The 26,982-nt window shown below is 39.3% G+C and overlaps 1 protein-coding gene across 1 annotated transcript; it reads right to left on the reverse strand.

The window, feature by feature from the left end:
- Positions 1-15,231: 15,231 nt before the first annotated feature.
- Positions 15,232-25,465, reverse strand: LOC134265523 (nascent polypeptide-associated complex subunit alpha, muscle-specific form-like). Its single transcript, XM_062747742.1, has 36 exons — positions 25,363-25,465; positions 25,028-25,165; positions 24,511-24,621; positions 24,285-24,411; positions 23,973-24,103; positions 23,430-23,564; positions 23,219-23,330; positions 22,888-23,021; positions 22,337-22,492; positions 22,109-22,236; positions 21,798-21,927; positions 21,600-21,697; positions 21,259-21,388; positions 21,062-21,159; positions 20,721-20,850; positions 20,523-20,620; positions 20,182-20,311; positions 19,972-20,081; positions 19,644-19,773; positions 19,417-19,543; positions 19,101-19,234; positions 18,903-19,000; positions 18,564-18,693; positions 18,367-18,464; positions 18,026-18,155; positions 17,830-17,927; positions 17,501-17,618; positions 17,291-17,400; positions 16,962-17,091; positions 16,764-16,861; positions 16,423-16,552; positions 16,225-16,322; positions 15,884-16,013; positions 15,674-15,783; positions 15,356-15,476; positions 15,232-15,248 (listed from the first exon to the last, which is right to left on the reverse strand). The coding sequence occupies exons 1-36, from the start codon at positions 25,463-25,465 to the stop codon at positions 15,232-15,234; spliced, it is 4,206 nt and encodes a 1,401-aa protein (XP_062603726.1).
- Between the last annotated feature and the right edge of the window lie 1,517 nt (positions 25,466-26,982).

Genomic DNA, 26,982 nt, shown 5'->3' on the forward strand with positions numbered 1-26,982 from the left:
TTGTTACAGCTCAATGAAACGAAGTAAATAAATTTCACAATACATGCATATACACACATAAAATTGTGGATATATATACACAATATATACATGTACACTGTATACCATTTATATTCAATGGTTAATTACTGGCAATAGGAAATATTCGACTAAGAGTAGACACTTGACCTTATATACAGAAAAATCTACTTAAATTTTAATGTACTCTGTGTATATTTGTGAAAATTAAACCACTAAACGCTTGCTATGAACAATACAACAAACAAACTTACAGTATAAGAACTAAAAAGGGGAAAAACTTACAATTATTTATGTATGCGACTATCCCCCCTCTACATTAGATAACTTGACACACCTGCGTTTAAATTTTACACAAGTGAACGATAAAATTATAGACACAGGAAGTAATTGCTTAAGAAATGATACATAAGTTTACAATGCCTATAAAGCCCTGATGCTTTTACAACACATACAAGCGTCAATATTTACCCTGTCTGGAGGGTATATTTACATTACGTGTAAAGTGAGAGGATAACCTAAGTTATCTCCCCTTTGTTCTATAGATAACTGAACAACAAGGTGATAACAAGTTGTTTTTACTGTTTTACCTTTATTGGATCTGATACTTAATCCAATTAAACAGTGTCAACAATCAAATAAATATGGTCAATCCTAAAATAAATTCATTCTCAGTCAACTAAATGAAAATCTGTAAATCAGTGTGTAAATGATATGGCTTATAAATGGTTTGTGGAGACTGGACTACAATCTATATATTTATAATACATGCATTATATATATATTATGGACTCTTTTCGTGTTGAGTATGGTTTGTTATTCACCAGAAAAATATCAATATTGATATTTTTCTGGTGAATAAAAAACCATATTTAACGAGGCCCGATCTAGTTGAAAATTACGAAAATGGAATGATAAAAATTTTAATTCTTGGAAATATATTTGTATGTATTATGCTCAGAAAAATTAGAATGAAAATTTGTTACTTTGCCTTTATTGTAGTCAAATGGGGGCACTGTCAAGACATGGACCATTTTTTCGTGTTTTTACACACAATTACATACTAAAACGCTCCAATAAACATAGAAAATGACAATTTAAAAAAAATAAATGATGAAATGTTTTGTTTTTCATATATATCATGCAATTTTCAAACTTCTTATAAAAAATGAAAAGAAAATTGGGGGTAGCCTTTATTGCAGTGAAAAGGGGGCATATCAAAACACAAACTTAGTATTTATTTTATCCAACTAGATACTTTATAAGTCGCAATGGTTTTACATAACATCTACAAACAATTGCAATACTTTATTAGTTTCTAAAAGAATAATTCAATTGTGTTTTATTATGAAAAATTTTTCTCTCCATGCTTTATTTTTTTCTTAACACGCAACATCATTTTATTTGCGACTTTATTATATTCAATTGTGACGGCAGTCTAGGGTACTGTGACGTGCCTGAGTCAACGCTGCGTTAAAATTTATGTGCAGATCAAGTAGATCGGGTCTTGTTAACACCAAAAGAGTCCATAATTGTTTTATTATATAATCCGGATTTGAATAAATAAGACACTGAAGGTGCATGACAACACAATTTTCATTTTCGTTTTAAATATCCGGATTACAGTTTATAACCTCTGTGTTTTCCTTTTCGAGCTTCGCCATGTGTAAGATGTCCAAATGTGTAAAAATAATTTGCCATAGGTTTGTCCAACATTTTCAGGGTTCGAAATTAACTTTTTTTAGCACTAGTCCGCACGGACTAGTGACTTCTAGCTTCCACTAGTCCGCAAACTATTCTACTAGTCCGCCCTATAGTATGTAAAAAGAATAACACAAATCTTAAAATTTTATCAGTTATTCAATGAAATATGTGTCCACACATCAGTTGGAAGCATGTGGTGAAAGAAAGAGGGTTTTCAACTTTCAGAAATCTCCTCATGGTCACGTCTTTGTCTATTGATCACAATGTAGAAAACGCTTTATCATGGTTGCGTTTCTCATTTATTTTCAAACGTGTAAGAGACTCGGAAATAAAATTAATAAAATGTGAACATATTCAAGACTTATATCCGGATTTGCACTAGTCCGTGCGGACTAGTACCTTATAAATTCTGCTAGTCTGACACAATTTTTACTAGTCTCGGACTTACGGACATGAGTTAATTTCGAACCCTGATTTTTCCAGCTCAGATACTCAGATACTCCAGCCATTGTTTACAGCGTTGTTTGAGGTGTTGATTATAACGTCACAATGCCGCTGCACTGACCCTCCGGTGAATATGGACTCAAATCCAGTGAATAATTATATGTAGTATTAAGAACTGTTTGTGCTTGTATAGATTATATAGGGACTATAAACAGACTACCAGGGTATATAATAAACATAATTATCATCATTCATAACTTTTTACAAAAATTGTGAGTTCCTTTTCCAACTGGCGAAACTATCTTATGATTTATCTGTTTATGATGATTATTTTTTTAAGCATTTTAAAAATAAAACATTTTATGAACACTGAAACATATTTATAAACATAACTGATAACATAATTAAGTAAATAAACTTAAAACCAATAACATAATGTTTATAATTATCTTCATAAACAGCTGACTGTTTTAGTTATTCTATATACGGTACATAAAAAAATGTATTTTTCTTAAACTATATTAAAAGCAGAAATTTTCATTTAATAAATTTATACTTAAATCCCTGTGTAGTATCTAAAGAGACTTTGTGAAGCTCTAGAATGTAAAAAGACTCAAGGCAAGTGTGACTGCACAAAATGGGGTGCTTACTCCTCTATGGCACCCAATCCCACCTCTAGTTTAATGTTTGAGAGGTCCATGTTAGCTCTGCTCCCCATTATTATTGTTTCAATTAACTTTTGCACCTGAATACTTTATCTACATATTTCACTCAAAAATTTGAATATTCTAGTACAATTGATTCTTAATAAAGCACCACAGCTTCTATAGTATATAAATCATGGTGGTTTATTGACGAGTTTGGTGATCAGTGGTGGTGAACACATAGACAGAATCACATTCACTTCACAGTTATCTATCCTACAGTACTGTGCCTCTTATGCAAGAAAAATCAAGAAAACTCCAAATATCACAAGATTTTAAAGTCATAACCTACAGTTTGAGCTTGTTAAAATTGTGTGATTCGAATCGAACAATAAATATCCAAAAGTACAATATATTTCCAATTAATGTTTGTACTCCAGTTAGTACATGTAATAAGTCCATCTCCCATCAGAAACCCTTAGCTAGCAGTTTAGCAAAGATGATTTAAGTCATTTAATTAGCAGTTTAGCAAAGATGATTTAAGTCATTTAATTCAGAAAAAGTATGTTTATCAGAAAGAAATGGATGAAATTATAATTAATAGAGTCAGCTAATAGCAGAAAATATCTATACAAAATGTCATTCAAGAGAACTAAGATATCAGCTGATGCATCAAACATTTAGCTAGATATTTCACCAGGACTTCTATCTTATATTTCATCTTAAAAAAAAATGCAGTGTATTCAATAACACATTGCAGCATTTGCCTTCAGCTAACTGACATACTTTCCTTCCTCCAATATGAAGAAGTAAAATAAGTTCCATTGAGTTAAATCATCATGATATCAAGTAGCTGCAGATCTGTAGCTCTCCGAAAAAAATATTTTGATAGACCGGAGAGCTACAGTGCCACCCACTGAAAAAACTGTATATTTATTGCACACAAAAAAGTGCTCTCGATTCTTAATTAATTCTTCCGAATTCTTACCTCAATTGCAAATAAGGAAAGATTTTAAAATATTCCCTTATCTTCTATCAAATACTGTCGTAGTTGACATCTGAATGAAGCATATTGGACGGAATTATCTTTGAAACCAAAATGGCAATATAAATAAGCAAAATGTTTGATGATTACAATGTCAAGGTCAGGAGGACTATCATCAACAATTATGAGGAATGTTTGTAGTGTTGTTACGACTATCGAAAAATCGTCGTTTAAAGGCCCAGATCGGCGACAATCGATTGTAAATATTATCATCAATAGATCGCTATATTTTTGAAGCCGTATTTTTCAAGCCGAGCAGGTTTAACTTTGATATTCACCAAAGGGACTTCACTCTTATCGGCAGTATACAAAATGGCAAATGTGCATGGTGAAGAGGTTGATGCCGAATTATATCCATATCCTGGTGTATTGTCTATTTAAAATACTTCTCAGGATGAATAAATTTAACCTTTTTTAATACTTCAAATTATCAATTATATAATCGATTGTGTTCTTCCGATTCAATTTGATAATCGATAGTAAAATTTGTCTAACTTTACAACACTAAATGTTTGGTTGTGGAAACAGAGAAAGAATATGTTAGGAACACACGCTTAATATTAAATAATTTGAGATTATAGTTTTAAAAACATGGAGAAATAAATCGAGAACCGAACAAACTTTTTTGTGCGCAATAAATATATAGTTTTTTCAATGGGTGGCACTGTAGCTCTCTGGTCTATCAATATATTTTTTTCGGAGAGTTACAGATCTGCAGCTTCTAAGATATCAAGTATTGATTTCCTGTACATTGGGTAAAACAAGAGTTACTATTCTTTTGTAAAAAATAATGTTACCAGGTACCTTTCCTGGACCAACATTTCATAAAAAATCTAATGTTTATTTCATCAATATCTTTAAAAAACCAAAATACACAAATTAGAAGATAACAGTACAAACAGCTGTATTCTTACAAATTTAAAGCTGAACACGATTCATAAAAGGAATCTGTCCGCCATTTTTGTTCCCGAGTCTCGCTACTCTGCAGACCCTTATAAAAAGGGCAGAAGTTAGTCACTGTTCAGTGTAATCAGCTGACACCGATGTAGACGGACGTGTGCTATACAGAACTCGAGAATGATAACGTAATACTTTGTCTAATGCAGGAAAATTAGATACCAAATAATCAACAATTATAGTTGTATAAGTTAGTGCAGTATACAAACAACACAGATAAACGTAACTGCAATAAAATATAAACAAAGGTAATGCAAGATAAACAGCACGAACATGGGTCGCCATTCCATGTCGATACCCGTGACAATAAAGCAGTCAGGTGTAACAAATGCAACGAGTATATCCTGGTATTGATGTATTGTAGATAATGCTATCAAAAATGGCGTATTTACGAGTCGTGTTCAGCTGTAATGTTGCTATTGGACTTTGTCTTTCACGACTATGATGAAACTGATGATTAACCTTGAAATTAATACAATGTTTTACAGATAATTTTGAAGGAAATCAGTCTTTTAGTTCTAAAAACAAGGATATTCAATGGTCAAAGCAGAGACATATGGTTTTATATGTCTCTGGTCCAAGCAAAGACAAAGGTAAGGTAATTTGGGGGAAAAAAGGGGGGTGTCACTGTGCATTCAAAATATTTAATGAAAATTAAGCATCCCTAACTGATATTAAATATATGTCTATCAAAGTTTAAAACTTAAGCAAGTACCATTGCTTACAACCCGAGGAGTCCGAGGAAATTCAGATCTATGATCACATTTGTTTACAGTCCGAATTTCCTTTATCTTCATAAAAGAAACAAACATTACTGCGTCTCAAACTCAAAATAAAAGAATTAATTTACATATTACTATGCATATAATTTTATCATAAATTATAAATACTTACAAAGTGCTGAACCTTGTGTCGTAAACCACGCGCACCGCTTGTACCTGCGCGGGCAATGCAGGCAATGTTGGGCAGGTGGTAAAACTAGTACTCCGACACTTAAAGTATCGACGCGTTGTTTTATTCAAAGAAAAATTAAAACGTTTTTTGCTCAAGTCCCATAAGGGACTTGAGTTTTTAAAACGATGCAAGGTCATCGACTAACTCAGTTCAAAAACACGAAAATATATAATTTAGAAACAACAAGAGGCCCATGGGCCTTAAAGGTCACCTGAGTATCATGTAACAACTTTCCAACAGTTGAATTTGATTCGTGTCTTAAACCACAGGCCATCATCAGAAATTCACAATTTTGAAAGACATTATTGCTTATCATAACTATATACACTTCAGCTTACTTTGGTTACTTGATTAATACCCAGAGGTAGGCTAGATCAGACTGAAAAAGAGAAAGAGCATTTCCACTTTTTCAGTAATTAAAGTGGGCACCCCATCCCACAGGAACCAATGATCCTGGGGCCTGGATGCACATCTTCAAAATTTTGGAAATTTTATTAACTTTGTTTCATTATGTTGTTGATTATAAAACCAAAGTGCAAATTTTAAGATATTATATATAAATTATTTTCAGACTTAATATAAACCCCCATGCAAGTATCTCTATCCCAGGGACCATTAAATTAACCATTTTGGAAGAAGTAGCTTTATTCATCTTAAATATGTAATAAGATCGTAGGCAAAATACCCAGGAGCAAAGGAAATATAAACATTAGAACACCACCCTAACACAAGAAGCCCTGACCCCAGGGGCCCTGAAATTCACAAATCTCGAAGAGGCATATCCTTCCTCCTCATAAATATGTACATAGTTCATCTAAGTTTACCACCCAGGTGCATTTTTTAAAGATTTTTTTTTTATAAAAAGAATTATAAAGAATTTATGCATTTTCACTATATAAATCAATATAGACCCCCCTAACACCAGAACCCCCAACCAAGGGGCCATAAAATTCAAAATTTTGGAAGAGGCAGCCTTATTAAACATAACTATGTACTTGGTTAGATTGATACTCAGGAGCAGAGAAGAAGATTTTCAAAGAAATAATTCATTTCTACTATATAATCTATAAAGCTCCGCCATAGCACATGAACCCTGATCCAGGGGCAATGAAATTCACAATTTTATAATAGACAGCCTTATTCAACATAACTATGCACTAGCTTGGTTAGGTTATTTAATGCCCCTGAATAGCGAAAAGGAATTTCAAAGAATGTATTCATTTTCACTATATACTATATAGCCTCGCCCTGTCACTTATAGAACCCCTGACCCTGGGGTCATAAGATTCACAATTTTTGGAAGAGGCAGCCTTATTCAACATAACTATGCACTTGTTTAGTTTAATTAATTTCCCTGAACAGAGAAAAAGAATTTCAAAGAATTTATGCATTATCACTATATAATCTATATAGCCCCGCCCTGCCACTAGAACCCCTGACCTTGGGGCCATAAGATTCACAATTTTGGAAGATCGGGGCAGCCTTATTCAACATAACTATGCGGTTGGCTAGTCAGAGAAAAAGAATTTTAAAGAATTTATGCACATTGGCATCGGAAGCAAATTGAAAGTGGGGGGGGGGGGGGCTTGGTGTAACAAATTTTTTTTACAATTCCAAAAATACTTGACAAGCAAAAAAAAAAAAAATGTCCATTTCCCAATGCAAAAATCATATTTCCTGGGGGAGGGGTTGTACTTCAGTACAAAACTTTTTTTCCGAACATCAAATCTTCACCCAGTTTTACCTATACTGCGAGATGTCTGTGGAAAGTCAATCTCTACCCAGAGTTGTCGTTCGCTTCGCTACAACTATACACTTGGGTAGTTTATTTAATGCCCTGGAGCAGAGAAAAAGAATTTCAATGAAATAATGCATTTTCACTATATAACCTATTTAGTCCCTCCCTTAAGTACTAGAGTCCCTGTCCCTGGGGCCATAAATTTCATAATTTTGGTAAAGGACACAATGCGAATTAAAATCATACCAACAGTTTGACTACCGGGTACTTGATGTCCATGAGTAAAGAAGATTTTTCAAGATTGCACTAATTTTAGTGGTTTTGGCCCAACCTCCCGGGGGGCAGGGATCATAAATTTCACAACTTTTGTTCCCCTTCACACATAGATGCTTTATGCCAAATTTTGTTGAAATTTGTTCAGTGGTTTGAGAGAAGCTGAAAATGTTGAAATGTTTACACACAATGAATGATGCAAGACCAATGACAACAGACTCATGTGACCTAAAAATCGAAAATCGTAGTCCTTTAAAATGTAAAGCATTTACCAAGAGTGGTTACAACAGGGAAGTATAACATCGTTTTTGAAGGGGGGCAGCCAGAGAAAAAATTCAAAAAATACAAAGAAAATTAAATGTACATCAGGTACTGTAAAGGAAGATATCATATAATTTTCACTGCAAAAGCTCAAAGATTTCTTGCGATATTGCGAGAGAATGAAAGTCCTAAAACAAAAAGATTCAATGACCTTGATGATTGAACTTTTCACCTCAAATTCAATAGGTCTTCCTTGGGACATGGGAAGTTGCTGTGTAAAATTTTTATTGTAAAAGCCTTTAGAGATATCGTGTGGAAACGAGAGTGAAATACACTATATGGACGGACAGACAGACAGACGGTCGAAATTAATACAATGTACTTTATGGAAGTGGGGGACAATTAACATTGCAGGTTTGGTTCCTTTTAACTTGTATATTTTAATGTGATGTCCATTAAGACAAGATCTGATAATGACAAAAGGTATTTCACATTTTATTACATTTTCAACAGTGAAATACTGTAATTTATCCATTGAATAAAAGTGATATCCTATCACAGTGTGAAAGGATATCAAAATGATATCCTGTCACGGTGTGACAAATATCAGAAGTGCGGGAAAAATCTCGATGCTCCATCCGATAACAAAGAATGTTGTAAAAATTACTCCTTGGTCCGTTAGAAAATAAATAAACCATTCTTACATTGAATAAAATTGCCAAAGATTCGCCAGATATGTTGTTGAAATCGTTGTTTACAACGTTTTCAATATCTCACAACACTTAGCTACATGTATGACGTCTCAACTGCTCAACTATGACGTCATGTACATGTAGCCTATGACTGCATTAGAAAAAGACAGAGTAAAGGGAAAAATCTTGAAAAGAAAATGTAATAAACAGAAAATTCAATGTTTTGTCGTTGAAAATGGAATTTATTTCACTCGTGAGACAGGATTTTTTGATATTTTCACTCGTGCTTCGCACTCGTGAAAATATCAAAAATCCTGTCCCACTCGTGAAATAAATTCCATATTCAACGACAAAACATTGAATATCCTCTATTTATTTTTTAATCAGTAATCGAATGACTTATTCACTCTATACGTTGTAACAGTTAAATCTTATCAACTTTTGAATGACAAATTTATTAATAACTTTTTATCAAACGTTTAAATGATTTGTCTGTTGCAAGTATCATTAAAAATTTGTCAATAATCTAGACCCGCTAACAGGACCCCCACTTCAATATACCCCCCTCTCTTCTTTTTTTGGTCCCCCGCTGAAAGAGGGGGATATTAATTGAAGTTTGTCCATCCATCCGGCTAGCTGTCCATCTGTCTATAGTTTTGTCTGTAACGCTTCTGCTTTAACAAGATATCTTGAGAAGCCTTCGAGTTGCAATGAAATTTTACACAATAACTCCATATGGCCTAAGGAGAATTCATATTGATTTTGAGGTCAAAAGGTAAAAAAAAAAATTCAAGGTCATAAATTCAAAAATTTGTCTGTTTTACAATTTCATTTCTGCACGATATGTCTCAAGAAGCCTTTGAGGTTTTGCAATGATATTCATGTCACAACTTCCTTTGGATTAAAGAAGGCCCCTAATTACTATGAGTTCAAAAGGTCAAGGTAGTAAATTCATACATTGTGTGTGTGTGTGCGAGTGTGTGTGTAATACTTTCATTTTGGTCAATATTTCAATTTGACATTTTATACCACAACTTCTTATGAACTAACTCCCTATGGCCCCTCCTGCCCTTCTTAAACTGAATCCAAGGTCAGCACATTCATTTCCCCTTTAGCAGGGGATACATATTCTCAGAATAAGCTTTTTTTCAGAATAAGCTTTTTTCTTCTTCAATTTTTATCATATTTCATGCGAATTTGAAAAAAAGGACTTCTCACAAGGATATATACATACGGTAACTACTCTTAGTATACAAAGTGTTTATTTTGAATCAATGATTTTTAGAAATAAAGCTGCTACTACAGTAATTATTTTAAGATATCTGAATTATAAATAAATTATTTGATTTATTGCATTGTTTCGATTGCATTGTACACACCAAATTAATTAAGATCTGGTGATAAAAAAGCTCATAATCTGACAGTGTACATTAATTTGGCAGTATACATGTAATGCCATAAACATGTAATACCAAAACTTCTCCTCTGCTTTTAAGGGCTTGGAACCTTCTGCTTGAAATAACATGTAAATATGTTATTTCAAGCAGGCAGCATTAAAAGTTTTGAGCTTTTTTTGTTTTGCTCCTTTTAAACTACTTTTTTCATTCAATTTCTTTTTTTTTGTTTGTTTTTGCTTCTCTTTTTTTATTTTTTTTGTTTTTGCTTGTCTTTTCTTTTTGCTATTTTTTTTTTTGAAACTCTTGGCTTTCATTTTTTTTTTAATTTGTTTTTTCTTTTTTTTACATTCACTTATAATTTTACATTAACAAAACACAGTGTTACATTTACAAATCACAAAATAACATTTTCGAATTAAAATTTTACTTTTTTTTTTAGAAATACAAAATGTTTACATTAGATTATTCTCAAAGATAATTGTCTCAATGGTTACATTAGAGAAAAAAGGGCTGATGTGGGAGGAAACTGGATCATCCAAGGAAAACCCATGTGTCTGAGTGGGAGGCCCCATACTCTCTTCTCAACTCTTGACAACTCTTGTCAATTGCAGAATTCCCTATTAATTTAATCTTGAATAATTTTAAAATCGTAAATCTTTGAAAATTATGTGTGTATTGTAAATATAATGTCTCTTTACAGTATATCTGTGCATAACTACTACCGATCAGTATAAAATAAGATAAATATTAGTTATTGATACTTTTACCAAATAACATCCGAGTAACCGGGTACTCGATCGGAAGATGAAGCGATTAACCGGTTACTAAAAATCGTCCGATTTGCCAACACTAGTTTTTATGGTCTCATTTGAAGGACCGCCCCATTAAGTCGCCTTTTACGACAAGCAAAGGGTACTGAGGATCTATTCTGACCCGGATCCCCACGGGGACTTTTTGTGTATAAAGCACGTCAGTGCTGAAGTTCTTCCAGTATACGGTTAAAAGATACAACTCATTTGAAGGTAAACTGAATTATAGGCCCATGTTCCTGTATGACTTTTATAGCTACTCATATCCCTATACAGTAAGGGTCAACATACTTTAGTGTTACAATTTTTACATTGATTTACTTTAAAGTAGCTTCACTAATTCTGTAAGGCTGTAAATGCTCTTTTCGACATCTTATAATATTTTTTTTTATAAAAATTCATTGACACTACCCAATATAGAATAAAGCTCTCAACAACAAGAAAACAAGACCATGCACAAAATTTAAAATAAAAACAGTTGTAACCAAAGGAATTATATCTTACCATCTTTTAGTTAGAGGTAGTCTTCTCTTAACAGTAGCTGGGAACAGGGGGTTACACCACACCCCAACTCTACAGTAGAATTGAGACATTAGTCATTAAGAGAGGTCACAGTTCCTATAAAATGAGATGAGAAAAACACCACCTTTTGAAATTGATACCAGCCTAACCCCTGACCTATTACTAGTAACACAAAAGGTAAAATACTAAAACAAGTGTGTTGAGACTAAAAGTAAAAATAAAACCAGAGGCCTATGGGCTACATCACTCACCTGGGCACATAATCTAGGAAAAAACACAAATCAGTTCAGTATTGGAAAGTTTACCAGAGATGGGGAAGGGGGGGCTGAATTTTATACTACTCAGGGATGCCTCCAAATTAAAATAACAAATAACTTTGCTGTTTCTAAAAAAAATCAATTTTTAAAAAAAAAATTCTCTTCTTTTTTATTTGTTAAAATTTGATTCCCTAATTGTAACCCCTCCCTAACTCAAGAAGTCATGATTTGAACAGACTGAAATCTTTATTCATGAGGAGGCTAGTTTCTTATGTAAACCTTTGATCTCCAATTGTGGTCCTACAAGGGGTCATGATTTGAACAAAAGCAGACGATGTTTTATATAAATATCACTAATAATTGCTTTACTTTTCTTCAGAAGAATTTTCAAGATTTTTTTCTATGTATTTCCATGTAAAACTTTGATCAGCCATTGTGGCTATTAAAGGTTATTACTATTTTTAGGGTTTTTTAAAAAAATTCACTGTCTGGAAGATTAGGGCACACTTGCTACGGATCATACACACCAATATAAAATTTTGATTATCCTTATCTAGGAAAAGAAAATCTTTTTGGATGAATTGAAAATGATTTTCAAGTATATATAATTAAAGTGTCATTGTGCACACAATGCACTTTATGTACATTATTTATAAAATAACAACTTTGCACTCTTGTCCATAGGTTCAAAATGTAATTTAGTATATACACAGACAGAGAAGAATTGCTTTTATAGACCTAAAGCTTTTTATTTTTTTAAACAAAATAAATGACCCCAGATGTATGAATTTATCTTTAATTTTTAGCCTATAAATCTTTTTAAATTTACTTTACAATAAGTTCTAAACAGTTTGACTGCTTAGATATTCCAAAAAGGGAAGATTGTTCAAAATGCTCAATTTGTAAAAATTTTCTGGCAACCATAATAAAGTATGTTTTTTTGCTAACCTAAGATATACATTCTTAATAATTGTGAAGAAAAAATAGCATATAAACATATAAATTTTGAAAAATATTTAAAATTGGTTGAGCATTTGATCTGAAAGATTTTTACAGAATCAAAATAATTTCAATTTTTAAAAAAGAAATTTCAAATATTTTCTTGACAAATGAATATTTATGATTTTCCTAAGTTTTAACAATAATTGGATGTGATTTGGTAACATAGCTAAATTTAATATGATTTACAATTCTATTTATTTGTAATTTTTGATTTGCATTTTTAAGGTATATACTCCAAGACAGTTGCATGAACATTAACCTGCAAAGATATGTTTTTTATGGGTGTTTTGGTTAGATAATGACTTATTCAAGATATTAAAATCAAAAAATAAAGAGTTTGACAGAAAATTCTGAAAATACGGACCTACCTTTAAGGGACAATATCCCTCTGCTCCACATTTCACGACTTTTTTTTTTAAAATTCCAAACACTGATTTTCAGCAACAACTATAACATTCAATTCAAATAAAAAATAGTTTGAAGTATGAAGCGTTGCTTACTTTTTCAGAAATAAATGATATGTCAAATCATGATTTGAAGAAAATTTGATATGGTCATTAGAAAGGTCAATTATTTTTAATCTCACAATTAAATTAGAAATATGAGGTATATATAAAAATAATATTTACTCTCATACCTATCTAATTCCCTTTAGAAAACATACTGGAGCGATGCTTTTTAAATCAGAATATCAAATTGTTTTCTGTGCATGTAAAATAAAATGCATTCATAAGCAAGAGTTATCGTTCCATTATCGCCCTTGAAATTCTTTTTTAATGAAATAAAATATTAATTAAATGTTTATAAACGATTCTGCGGCTTTTATTTCTGTACAATTAAAAGACTTTCACGTTTAGAAATAGATTTTTTATCAATTTACACCGTTTAAAGGAAATGAGTGTAAATGTTTTAGGTAAACTATTCAAAATAGTTTTTGAATATACTAGCAATACAACTAGAAATCAATCTCTGAACCATGGGATAGATTTGCTTGAGTTAACAATAAAATGGTTCATATGAAAAAGATTTGTAAACTCTGGCATTACAAATTACTGAATTTCATGACAAAATGTCTGCAGAAAGTTATCTTTCTTATCTCTAGAGTTATCTCTCTTATCAGAGTATCAATGAACCTTAAATTACTACACTATCTGAGAATGTTATGGAGAGGATATTTTAGATGATTTTTCCTATATAATGACCAACATAAAAAATTTTGATCATCCATTGTGGCCCTAACCTAAATGTAACCCTTGGGTTCATGATTTGAACAATTTGGAATCACTACCCAAGAATGATTCCATATCAATGTGGCTTTCTTGTTCTTGAAATTTATAAAGAAAGATTTCACATATAAATTCCTAGGCATATTTTTAATCCCAAATACTGTGGTTTAATTAATTTTCGTTGGCTTCAATTTGATTTGAAAAAAATTAAATCTACACTAAGTAAGGATGATTTCACATTAGTGTAACCTTTACAGTCTCAGTGGTTTTTGTTAAAAAATTTAAATCTTTAGATTATTTTTAAATGATGTACTTTACACTAATGTAATAATCTTCCCTTGGAAGAGGGCATGGACCTTCATTTATAAACTTGAATCCCATTTACCCAAATACTCTGTGCCAAGTTTGTCTGACTTTTGCCAAGTAGTTCTAAAGATATACCAGTAAATGTGAAAGTTTACAACAAAGAAGACAAAGACAGACAATGGACAAAGGTTCACTTCTATTTTAATAGGGATAAATAGCCAACACTTATATCAATTGGGTCCCCTACTAAATTGGGGTTGTGATCAGTTTTCTCTCCTACATAGATACCAGTAAAGGCTATCAAGATTCATCTTCCTGTGCGCCCTTGCGAACTTAGCCTGGGACCAAAAGCTGCCCAGTATCCGTCTGCTTCCACGTGGAGGCATCGCATAGGACTTGTTGTGGAGAGGCTATGTACTGGCAGGGGAAGACATAAAAATTCCTTCCCTTTTCGCATTGCTGCTAGCCAGCGGTGATGGCTGAAAGTGAGAGGTGACAAGCACACAGACACTAACACCAACACACTAGACGCATCACACAACATTAAGCAGACTGTTAGTAGTTTTAGTTTGTTAGGATGATATGTTATTGGTTGGTTACGATGATTTGTTGGAAGTTTGTTAGGATGATTTGTTGGAAGTTTGTTAGAGTTATATGTTGGAAGTTTGTTAGAGTTATTTGTTGGAAGATTGTTAGAGTTATTTGTTGGGAGTTTGTTAAAGTGGTTAGTTAAAGGTGTTAGATCACTGGATCCTCTGCTGGGCTGGGCTGAGACGCAGTGGGCTGGGCTCAGGTGGGCTCTGCTGCTAGCTGGACATCCTGTTAATTAAAAGTCAAGAGGTCAAATGCTGATCAAATCATATGGAAAAGTAAAGATCACGAAAGGCTGCAAGATATACAGTGTGAATCTTACCTCCTCATCCCTTCTTGACTGCTGTGTGGTCGCAGTCGATCCTTGTTCCCCAGAATGCTGCTGAACATCTCAATGGGTCGACGTTCCTGAAAACACAGAAAATCAGGAGGTCAAAGAAAAACAATACCTGCTCTGATCAAGTTATAATGCAAAACTGGGATCCAGTGTGTTACAAAAGCAGCCCATAACTCACCACCTTGGCAAATGTAAGCCGCTAGACAAAGCTGGGCAATGTTCTCCTTCCTTTTCATCTGTGGCTGGCTGGTTGGCTGGCGGCTGGCTGGGTGCTCCTGCGTTGTACCACGTCCCAGTGCCTGAAAATATACAACTGAGGCGAGATTAGTAAAAATTCAAACAATGAAACAAAAGCACACAAATTCAAGGAAATTACAACAAAATCAAAGTTAAGGGGTAGGGGATGGTTAGTTGTGTTAGAATAGGAAAGTGCTAAGAAGATAGAGAAGAGACTGAAGGAAAGAAATAAATTCAAAATGCTTCTCTGTTAGGCTGCCTGGTCGCGGCACTGGATCTCCTGGTGGGCTGGGCTGGCTGGTGTGGGCTGCGCTGGATCCGGGCTGGGCTGCAAAGTGCTGGGCTGGGCTCTGCTGCTTGCTGCGCACCCTGTCAATTGCAAGTCAAGAGGTCAAATATTGATACGGTCAACATCATTTGGCAAGGTCAAGGTCACAAAAGGCTGCAAGATATACACTGTGAATCTTACCTCCTCTTCTCTGCTTGACTGCTTTTGGGATCAAAGCTGGGCAATGGGCTCCTTCCTCTTCATCTGTGGCTGGCTGGCTGGTTGGCTGGCGGCTGGCTGGGTGCTCCTGCGTTGTACCACGTCCGAGTGCCTGAAAATATACAACTGAGACGAGATTAGTAAAAATTCAAAGCAATGAAACAAAAGCACACAAATTCAAGGAAATTACAACAAAATCAAAGTTAAGGGGTAGGGAATGGTTAGTTGTGTTAGAATAGGAAAGTGCTAAGAAGATAGAGAAGAGACTGAAGGAAAGAAATAAATTCAAAATGCTTCTCTGTTAGGCTGCCTGGTCGCGGCACTGGATCTCCTGGTGAGATGGGCTGGCTGGAGTGGGCTGCGCTGGATCCAGGGCTGGGCTGCGAAGGGCTGGGCTGGGCTCTGCTGCTTGCTGCGCACCCTTTCAATTGCAAGTCAAGAGGTCAAATATTGATACGGTCAACATCATTTGGCAAGGTCAAGGTCACAAAAGGCTGCAAGATATACACTGTGAATCTTACCTCCTCTTCTCTGCTTGACTGCTTTTGGGATCAAAGCTGGGCAATGGGCTCCTTCCTCTTCATCTTGGGCTGGCTGGCTGGTTGGTTGGCGGCTGGCTGGGTGCTCCTGCGTTGTACCACGTCCGAGTGCCTGAAAATATACAACTGAGACGAGATTAGTAAAAATTCAAAGCAATGAAACAAAAGCACACAAATTCAAGGAAATTACAACAAAATCAAAGTTAAGGGGTAGGGAATGGTTAGTTGTGTTAGAATAGGAAAGTGCTAAGAAGATAGAGAAGAGACTGAAGGAAAGAAATAAATTCAAAATGCTTCTCTGTTAGGCTGCCTGGTCGCGGCACTGGATCTCCTGGTGAGATGGGCTGGCTGGAGTGGGCTGCGCTGGATCCAGGGCTGGGCTGCGAAGGGCTGGGCTGGGCTCTGCTGCTTGCTGCGCACCCTGTCAATTGCAAGTCAAGAGGTCAAATATTGATACGGTCAACATCATTTGGCAAGGTCAAGGTCACAAAATGCTGCAAGATATACACTGTGAATCTTACCTCCTCTTCTCTGCTTGACTGCTTTTGGGATCAAAGCTGGGCAATGGGCTCCTTCCTCTTCATCTGTGGCTGGCTGGCTGGTTGGCTGGCGGCTGGCTGGGTGCTCCTGCGTTGTACCACGTCCGAGTGCCTGAAAATATACAAACTGAGACGAGATTAGTAAAAATTCAAAGCAATGAAATAAAAGCACACAAATTCAAGGAAATTACAACAAAATCAAAGTTATGGGGTAGGGAATGGTTAGTTGTGTTAGAAAAGGAAAGTGCTAAGAAGATAGAGAAGAGACTGAAGGAAAGAAATAAATTCAAAATGCTTCTCTGTTAGGCTGCCTGGTCGCGGCACTGGATCTCCTGGTGAGATGGGCTGGCTGGAGTGGGCTGCGCTGGATCCGGGCTGGGCTGCGAAGGGCTGGGCTGGGCTCTGTTGCTTGCTGTGCACCCTGTCAATTGCAAGTCAAGAGGTCAAATATTGATACGGTCAACATCATTTGGCAAGGTCAAGGTCACAAAAGGCTGCAAGATATACACTGTGAATCTTACCTCCTCTTCTCTGCTTGACTGCTTTTGGGGCTGGGGCTCCTTCCTCTTCATCTGTGGCTGGCTGGCTGGTTGGCTGGCGGCTGGCTGGGTGCTCCTGCGTTGTACCACGTCCGAGTGCCTGAAAATATACAACTGAGAAGAGATTAGTAAAAATTCAAAGCAATGAAACAAAAGCACACAAATTCAAGGAAATTACAACAAAATCAAAGTTAAGGGGTAGGGAATGGTTAGTTGTGTTAGAATAGGAAAGTGCTAAGAAGATAGAGAAGAGACTGAAGGAAAGAAATAAATTCAAAATGCTTCTCTGTTAGGCTGCCTGGTCGCGGCACTGGATCTCCTGGTGAGATGGGCTGGCTGGAGTGGGCTGCGCTGGATCCAGGGCTGGGCTGCGAAGGGCTGGGCTGGGCTCTGCTGCTTGCTGCGCACCCTGTCAATTGCAAGTCAAGAGGTCAAAATGATACGGTCAACATCATTTGGCAAGGTCAAGGTCACAAAAGGCTGCAAGATATACACTGTGAATCTTACCTCCTCTTCTCTGCTTGACTGCTTTTGGGATCAAAGCTGGGCAATGGGCTCCTTCCTCTTCATCTGTGGCTGGCTGGCTGGTTGGCTGGCGGCTGGCTGGGTGCTCCTGCGTTGTACCACGTCCGAGTGCCTGAAAATATACAACTGAGACGAGATTAGTAAAAATTCAAAGCAATGAAACAAAAGCACACAAATTCAAGGAAATTACAACAAAATCAAAGTTAAGGGGTAGGGAATGGTTAGTTGTGTTAGAATAGGAAAGTGCTAAGAAGATAGAGAAGAGACTGAAGGAAAGAAATAAATTCAAAATGCTTCTCTGTTAGGCTGCCTGGTCGCGGCACTGGATCTCCTGGTGAGATGGGCTGGCTGGAGTGGGCTGCGCTGGATCCAGGGCTGGGCTGCGAAGGGCTGGGCTGGGCTCTGCTGCTTGCTGCGCACCCTGTCAATTGCAAGTCAAGAGGTCAAATATTGATACGGTCAACATCATTTGGCAAGGTCAAGGTCACAAAGGCTGTAAGATATACACTGTGAATCTTACCTCCTCTTCTCTGCTTGACTGCTTTTGGGATCAAAGCTGGGCAATGGGCTCCTTCCTCTTCATCTGTGGCTGGCTGGCTGGTTGGCTGGCGGCTGGCTGGGTGCTCCTGCGTTGTACCACGTCCGAGTGCCTGAAAATATACAACTGAGACGAGATTAGTAAAAATTCAAAGCAATGAAACAAAAGCACACAAATTCAAGGAAATTACAACAAAATCAAAGTTAAGGGGTAGGGAATGGTTAGTTGTGTTAGAATAGGAAAGTGCTAAGAAGATAGAGAAGAGAGAAGGAAAGAAATAAATTCAAAATGCTTCTCTGTTAGGCTGCCTGGTCGCGGCACTGGATCTCCTGGTGAGATGGGCTGGCTGGAGTGGGCTGCGCTGGATCCAGGGCTGGGCTGCGAAGGGCTGGGCTGGGCTCTGCTGCTTGCTGCGCACCCTGTCAATTGCAAGTCAAGAGGTCAAATATTGATACGGTCAACATCATTTGGCAAGGTCAAGGTCACAAAAGGCTGCAAGATATACACTGTGAATCTTACCTCCTCTTCTCTGCTTGACTGCTTTTGGGATCAAAGCTGGGCAATGGGCTCCTTCCTCTTCATCTGTGGCTGGCTGGCTGGTTGGCTGGCCGGCGGCTGGCTGGGTGCTCCTGCGTTGTACCACGTCCGAGTGCCTGAAAATATACAACTGAGACGAGATTAGTAAAAATTCAAAGCAATGAAACAAAAGCACACAAATTCAAGGAAATTACAACAAAATCAAAGTTAAGGGGTAGGGAATGGTTAGTTGTGTTAGAATAGGAAAGTGCTAAGAAGATAGAGAAGAGACTGAAGGAAAGAAATAAATTCAAAATGCTTCTCTGTTAGGCTGCCTGGTCGCGGCACTGGATCTCCTGGTGAGATGGGCTGGCTGGAGTGGGCTGCGCTGGATCCAGGGCTGGGCTGCGAAGGGCTGGGCTGGGCTCTGCTGCTTGCTGCGCACCCTGTCAATTGCAAGTCAAGAGGTCAAATATTGATACGGTCAACATCATTTGGCAAGGTCAAGGTCACAAAAGGCTGCAAGATATACACTGTGAATCTTACCTCCTCTTCTCTGCTTGACTGCTTTTGGGATCAAAGCTGGGCAATGGGCTCCTTCCTCTTCATCTGTGGCTGGCTGGCTGGTTGGCTGGCGGCTGGCTGGGTGCTCCTGCGTTGTACCACGTCCGAGTGCCTGAAAATATACAACTGAGACGAGATTAGTAAAAATTCAAAGCAATGAAACAAAAGCACACAAATTCAAGGAAATTACAACAAAATCAAAGTTAAGGGGTAGGGAATGGTTAGTTTTGTTAGAATAGGAAAGTGCTAAGAAGATAGAGAAGAGACTGAAGGAAAGAAATAAATTCAAAATGCTTCTCTGTTAGGCTGCCTGGTCGCGGCACTGGATCTCCTGGTGAGATGGGCTGGCTGGAGTGGGCTGCGCTGGATCCGGGCTGGGCTGCGAAGGGCTGGGCTGGGCTCTGTTGCTTGCTGCGCACCCTGTCAATTGCAAGTCAAGAGGTCAAATATTGATACGGTCAACATCATTTGGCAAGGTCAAGGTCACAAAAGGCTGCAAGATATACACTGTGAATCTTACCTCCTCTTCTCTGCTTGACTGCTTTTGGGATCAAAGCTGGGCAATGGGCTCCTTCCTCTTCATCTGTGGCTGGCTGGCTGGTTGGCTGGCGGCTGGCTGGGTGCTCCTGCGTTGTACCACGTCCGAGTGCCTGAAAATATACAACTGAGACGAGATTAGTAAAAATTCAAAGCAATGAAACAAAAGCACACAAATTCAAGGAAATTACAACAAAATCAATGTTAAGGGGTAGGGGATGGTTAGTTGTGTTAGAATAGGAAAGTGCTAAGAAGATAGAGAAGAGACTGAAGGAAAGAAATAAATTCAAAATGCTTCTCTGTTAGGCTGCCTGGTCGCGGCACTGGATCTCCTGGTGAGATGGGCTGGCTGGTGTGGGCTGCGCTGGATCCAGGGCTGGGCTGCAAAGTGCTGGGCTGGGCTCTGCTGCTTGCTGCGCACCCTGTCAATTGCAAGTCAAGAGGTCAAATATTGATACGGTCAACATCATTTGGCAAGGTCAAGGTCACAAAAGGCTGCAAGATATACACTGTGAATCTTACCTCCTCTTCTCTGCTTGACTGCTTTTGGGATCAAAGCTGGGCAATGGGCTCCTTCCTCTTCATCTGTGGCTGGCTGGCTGGTTGGCTGGCGGCTGGCTGGGTGCTCCTGCGTTGTACCACGTCCGAGTGCCTGAAAATATACAACTGAGACGAGATTAGTAAAAATTCAAAGCAATGAAACAAAAGCACACAAATTCAAGGAAATTACAACAAAATCAAAGTTAAGGGGTAGGGAATGGTTAGTTGTGTTAGAATAGGAAAGTGCTAAGAAGATAGAGAAGAGACTGAAGGAAAGAAATAAATTCAAAATGCTTCTCTGTTAGGCTGCCTGGTCGCGGCACTGGATCTCCTGGTGAGATGGGCTGGCTGGAGTGGGCTGCGCTGGATCCAGGGCTGGGCTGCGAAGGGCTGGGCTGGGCTCTGCTGCTTGCTGCGCACCCTTCAATTGCAAGTCAAGAGGTCAAATATTGATACGGTCAACATCATTTGGCAAGGTCAAGGTCACAAAAGGCTGCAAGATATACACTGTGAATCTTACCTCCTCTTCTCTGCTTGACTGCTTTTGGGATCAAAGCTGGGCAATGGGCTCCTTCCTCTTCATCTGTGGCTGGCTGGCTGGTTGGCTGGCGGCTGGCTGGGTGCTCCTGCGTTGTACCACGTCCGAGTGCCTGAAAATATACAACTGAGACGAGATTAGTAAAAATTCAAAGCAATGAAACAAAAGCACACAAATTCAAGGAAATTACAACAAAATCAATGTTAAGGGGTAGGGGATGGTTAGTTGTGTTAGAATAGGAAAGTGCTAAGAAGATAGAGAAGAGACTGAAGGAAAGAAATAAATTCAAAATGCTTCTCTGTTAGGCTGCCTGGTCGCGGCACTGGATCTCCTGGTGGGATGGGCTGGCTGGTGTGGGCTGCGCTGGATCCTGGGCTGGGCTGCGAAGGGCTGGGCTGGGCTCTGCTGCTTGCTGCGCACCCTGTCAATTGCAAGTCAAGAGGTCAAATATTGATACGGTCAACATCATTTGGCAAGGTCAAGGTCACAAAAGGCTGCAAGATATAAACTGTGAATCTTACCTCCTCTTCTCTGCTTGACTGCTTTTGGGATCAAAGCTGGGCAATGGGCTCCTTCCTCTTCATCTGTGGCTGGCTGGCTGGTTGGCTGGTGGCTGGCTGGGTGCTCCTGCGTTGTACCACGTCCGAGTGCCTGAAAATATACAACTGAGACGAGATTAGTAAAAATTCAAAACAATGAAACAAAAGCACACAAATTCAAGGAAATTACAACAAAATCAATGTTAAGGGGTAGGGGATGGTTAGTTGTGTTAGAATAGGAAAGTGCTAAGAAGATAGAGAAGAGACTGAAGGAAAGAAATAAATTCAAATGCTTCTCTGTTAGGCTGCCTGGTCGCGGCACTGGATCCTCTGGGGGGATGGGCTGGCTGGTGTGGGCTGCGCTGGATCCTGGGCTGGGCTGCGAAGGGCTGGGCTGGGCTCTGCTGCTTGCTGCGCATCCCTGTCAATTGCAAGTCAAGAGGTCAAATGCTGATACGGTCAACATCATTTGGCAAGGTCAAGATCACAAAAGGCTGCAAGATATAAACTGTGAATCTTACCTCCTCTTCTCTGCTTGACTGCTGTTGGGATCAAAGCTGGGCAATGGGCTCCTTCCTCTTCATCTGTGGCTGGCTGGCTGGCTGGCTGGCTGGTTGGCTGGTGGCTGGCTGGGTGCTCCTGCGTTGTACCACGTCCAAGTGCCTGAAAATATACAACTGAGACGAGATTAGTAAAAATTCAAAACAATGAAACAAAGCACACAAATTCAAGGAAATTACAACAAAATCAATGTTAAGGGGTAGGGGATGGTTAGTTCTGTTAGATTAGGGAAGTGCTGAGAAGACAGAGGAGAGAAAGAAGGAAAGAAATAAATTCAAAATGCTTCTCTGTTAGGCTGCCTGGTATCGGCACTGGATCCTCTGGGGTGATTTGCTGGCTGGTGTGGGCTGCGCTTGATCGTTGTATTGTCTTCTTATGGATAGTCTTGGCTCTGCTGCTTGCTGCGCATCCCTGTCAATTGCAAGTCAAGAGGTCAAATGCTGATACGGTCAACATCATTTGGCAAGGTCAAGATCACAAAAGGCTGCAAGATATAAACTGTGAATCTTACCTCCTCTTCTCTGCTTGACTGCTGTTGGGATCAAAGCTGGGCAATGGGCTCCTTCCTCTTCATCTGTGGCTGGCTGGCTGGCTGGTTGGCTGGTGGCTGGCTGGGTGCTCCTGCGTTGTACCACGTCCGAGTGCCTGAAAATATACAACTGAGACGAGATTAGTAAAAATTCAAAACAATGAAACAAAGCACACAAATTCAAGGAAATTACAACAAAATCAATGTTAAGGGGTAGGGGATGGTTAGTTCTGTTAGAATAGGAAAGTGCTAAGAAGATAGAGAAGAGACAGAAGGAAAGAAATAAATTCAAAATGCTTCTCTGTTAGGCTGCCTGGTATCGGCACTGGATCCTCTGGGGGGATTGGCTGGCTGGTGTGGGCTGCGCTGGATCCTGGGCTTGGCTGCGAAGGGCTGGGCTGGGCTCTGCTGCTTGCTGCGCATCCCTTCAATTGCAAGTCAAGAGGTCAAATGCTGATACGGTCAACATCATTTGGCAAGGTCAAGATCACAAAAGGCTGCAAGATATAAACTGTGAATCTTACCTCCTCTTCTCTGCTTGACTGCTGTTGGGATCAAAGCTGGGCAATGGGCTCCTTCCTCTTCATCTGTGGCTGGCTGGCTGGCTGGCTGGCTGGCTGGCTGGCTGGGTGCTCCTGCGTTGTACCACGTCCGAGTGCCTGAAAATATACAACTGAGACGAGATTAGTAAAAATTCAAAACAATGAAACAAAGCACACAAATTCAAGGAAATTACAACAAAATCAATGTTAAGGGGTAGGGGATGGTTAGTTCTGTTAGAATAGGAAAGTGCTAAGAAGATAGAGAAGAGACAGAAGGAAAGAAATAAATTCAAAATGCTTCTCTGTTAGGCTGCCTGGTATCGGCACTGGATCCTCTGGGGGGATTGGCTGGCTGGTGTGGGCTGCGCTGGATCCTGGGCTTGGCTGCGAAGGGCTGGGCTGGGCTCTGCTGCTTGCTGCGCATCCCTTCAATTGCAAGTCAAGAGGTCAAATGCTGATACGGTCAACATCATTTGGCAAGGTCAAGATCACAAAAGGCTGCAAGATATAAACTGTGAATCTTACCTCCTCTTCTCTGCTTGACTGCTGTTGGGATCAAAGCTGGGCAATGGGCTCCTTCCTCTTCATCTGCTGGCTGGCTGGCTGGTTGGCTGGTGGCTGGCTGGGTGCTCCTGCGTTGTACCACGTCCGAGTGCCTGAAAATATACAACTGAGACGAGATTAGTAAAAATTCAAAACAATGAAACAAAGCACACAAATTCAAGGAAATTACAACAAAATCAATGTTAAGGGGTAGGGGATGGTTAGTTCTGTTAGAATAGGAAAGTGCTAAGAAGATAGAGAAGAGACAGAAGGAAAGAAATAAATTCAAAATGCTTCTCTGTTAGGCTGCCTGGTATCGGCACTGGATCCTCTGGGGGATTGGCTGGCTGGTGTGGGCTGCGCTGGATCCTGGGCTTGGCTGCGAAGGGCTGGGCTGGGCTCTGCTGCTTGCTGCGCATCCCTTCAATTGCAAGTCAAGAGGTCAAATGCTGATACGGTCAACATCATTTGGCAAGGTCAAGATCACAGAAGGCTGCAAGATATAAACTGTGAATCTTACCTCCTCTTCTCTGCTTGACTGCTTTTGGGATCAAAGCTGGGCAATGGGCTCCTTCCTCTTCATCTGTGGCTGGCTGGCTGGGTGCTCCTGCGTTGTACCACGTCCGAGTGCCTGAAAATATACAACTGAGACGAGATTAGTAAAAATTCAAAACAATGAAACAAAGCACACAAATTCAAGGAAATTACAACAAAATCAATGTTAAGGGGTAGGGGATGGTTAGTTCTGTTAGAATAGGAAAGTGCTAAGAAGATAGAGAAGAGACAGAAGGAAAGAAATAAATTCAAAATGCTTCTCTGTTAGGCTGCCTGGTATCGGCACTGGATCTCTGGGGGATTGGCTGGCTGGTGTGGGCTGCGCTGGATCCTGGGCTTGGCTGCGAAGGGCTGGGCTGGGCTCTGCTGCTTGCTGCGCATCCCTTCAATTGCAAGTCAAGAGGTCAAATGCTGATACGGTCAACATCATTTGGCAAGGTCAAGATCACAAAAGGCTGCAAGATATAAACTGTGAATCTTACCTCCTCTTCTCTGCTTGACTGCTGTTGGGATCAAAGCTGGGCAATGGGCTCCTTCCTCTTCATCTGTGGCTGGCTGGCTGGCTGGCTGGCTGGCTGGTGGCTGGCTGGGTGCTCCTGCGTTGTACCACGTCCGAGTGCCTGAAAATATACAACTGAGACGAGATTAGTAAAAATTCAAAACAATGAAACAAAGCACACAAATTCAAGGAAATTACAACAAAATCAATGTTAAGGGGTAGGGGATGGTTAGTTCTGTTAGAATAGGAAAGTGCTAAGAAGATAGAGAAGAGACAGAAGGAAAGAAATAAATTCAAAATGCTTCTCTGTTAGGCTGCCTGGTCGCGGCATTGGATCCATATGGGGGGATGGGCTGGCTGGTGTGGGCTGCGCTGGATGGGCTGGGCTGGGCTGGGCTGGGCTCTGCTGCTTGCTGCGCATCCTGTCAATTGCAAGTCAAGAGGTCAAATGCTGATACGGTCAACATCATTTGGCAAGGTCAAGATCATAAAAGGCTGCAAGATATACACAGTGAATCTTACCTCCTCTTCTCTGCTTGACTGCTTTTGGGATCAAAGCTGGGCAATGGGCTCCTTCCTCTTCATCTGTGGCTGGCTGGCTGGTTGGCTGGCGGCTGGCTGGGTGCTCCTGCGTTGTACCACGTCCGAGTGCCTGAAAATATACAACTGAGACGAGATTAGTAAAAATTCAAAACAATGAAACAAAGCACACAAATTCAAGGAAATTACAACAAAATCAATGTTAAGGGGTAGGGGATGGTTAGTTGTGTTAGAATAGGAAAGTGCTAAGAAGATAGAGAAGAGACAGAAGGAAAGAAATAAATTCAAAATGCTTCTCTGTTAGGCTGCCTGGTCGCGGCACTGGATCTCCTGGTGAGATGGGCTGGCTGGAGTGGGCTGCGCTGGATCCAGGGCTGGGCTGCGAAGGGCTGGGCTGGGCTCTGCTGCTTGCTGCGCACCCTGTCAATTGCAAGTCAAGAGGTCAAATATTGATACGGTCAACATCATTTGGCAAGGTCAAGGTCACAAAAGGCTGCAAGATATACACTGTGAATCTTACCTCCTCTTCTCTGCTTGACTGCTTTTGGGATCAAAGCTGGGCAATGGGCTCCTTCCTCTTCATCTGTGGCTGGCTGGCTGGTTGGCTGGCGGCTGGCTGGGTGCTCCTGCGTTGTACCACGTCCGAGTGCCTGAAAATATACAACTGAGACGAGATTAGTAAAAATTCAAAACAATGAAACAAAAGCACACAAATTCAAGGAAATTACAACAAAATCAATGTTAAGGGGTAGGGGATGGTTAGTTCTGTTAGAATAGGAAAGTGCTAAGAAGATAGAGAAGAGACAGAAGGAAAGAAATAAATTCAAAATGCTTCTCTGTTAGGCTGCCTGGTCGCGGCACTGGATCTCTGGTGAGATGGGCTGGCTGGTGTGGGCTGCGCTGGATCCGGGGCTGGGCTGCGAAGGGCTGGGCTGGACTCTGCTGCTTGCTGCGCATCCTGTCAATTGCAAGTCAAGAGGTCAAATGCTGATACGGTCAAGATCATTTGGCAAGGTCAAGGTCACAAAAGGCTGCAAGATATACACTGTGAATCTTACCTCCTCTTCTCTGCTTGACTGCTTTTGGGATCAAAGCTGGGCAATGGGCTCCTTCCTCTTCATCTGTGGCTGGCTGGCTGGTTGGCTGGCGGCTGGCTGGGTGCTCCTGCGTTGTACCACGTCCGAGTGCCTGAAAATATACAACTGAGAAGAGATTAGTAAAAATTCAAAACAATGAAACAAAGCACACAAATTCAAGGAAATTACAACAAAATCAAGGTTAAGGGGTAGGGGATGGTTAGTACTGTTAGATTAGGGAAGTGCTGAGAAGACAGAGGAGAGAAAGAAGGAAAGAAATAAATTCAAAATGCTTCTCTGTTAGGCTGCCTGGTTGCGGCAT

This window comes from Saccostrea cucullata, unplaced genomic scaffold (genome assembly GCF_032062105.1).
Source record: "Saccostrea cucullata isolate Sc308-1 unplaced genomic scaffold, CSIRO_AGI_Scuc_v1 ctg836, whole genome shotgun sequence".
Lineage (NCBI taxonomy): Eukaryota > Metazoa > Mollusca > Bivalvia > Ostreida > Ostreidae > Saccostrea > Saccostrea cuccullata.

Coding starts and splice junctions, on each gene's coding strand:
- LOC134265523 (XM_062747742.1), bottom strand. CDS start 25,465: ATGCGCAGCAAGCAGCAGAGCCCAGCCCAGCCCAGCCCAGCCCATCCA. Junction 23,022..23,218: donor GGATCCAGTGCCGATACCAG/GCAGCCTAACAG, acceptor GTATATTTTCAG/GCACTCGGACGTGGTACAAC. Junction 16,862..16,961: donor AGTCAAGCAGAGAAGAGGAG/GTAAGATTCACA, acceptor TGCAATTGACAG/GGTGCGCAGCAAGCAGCAGA.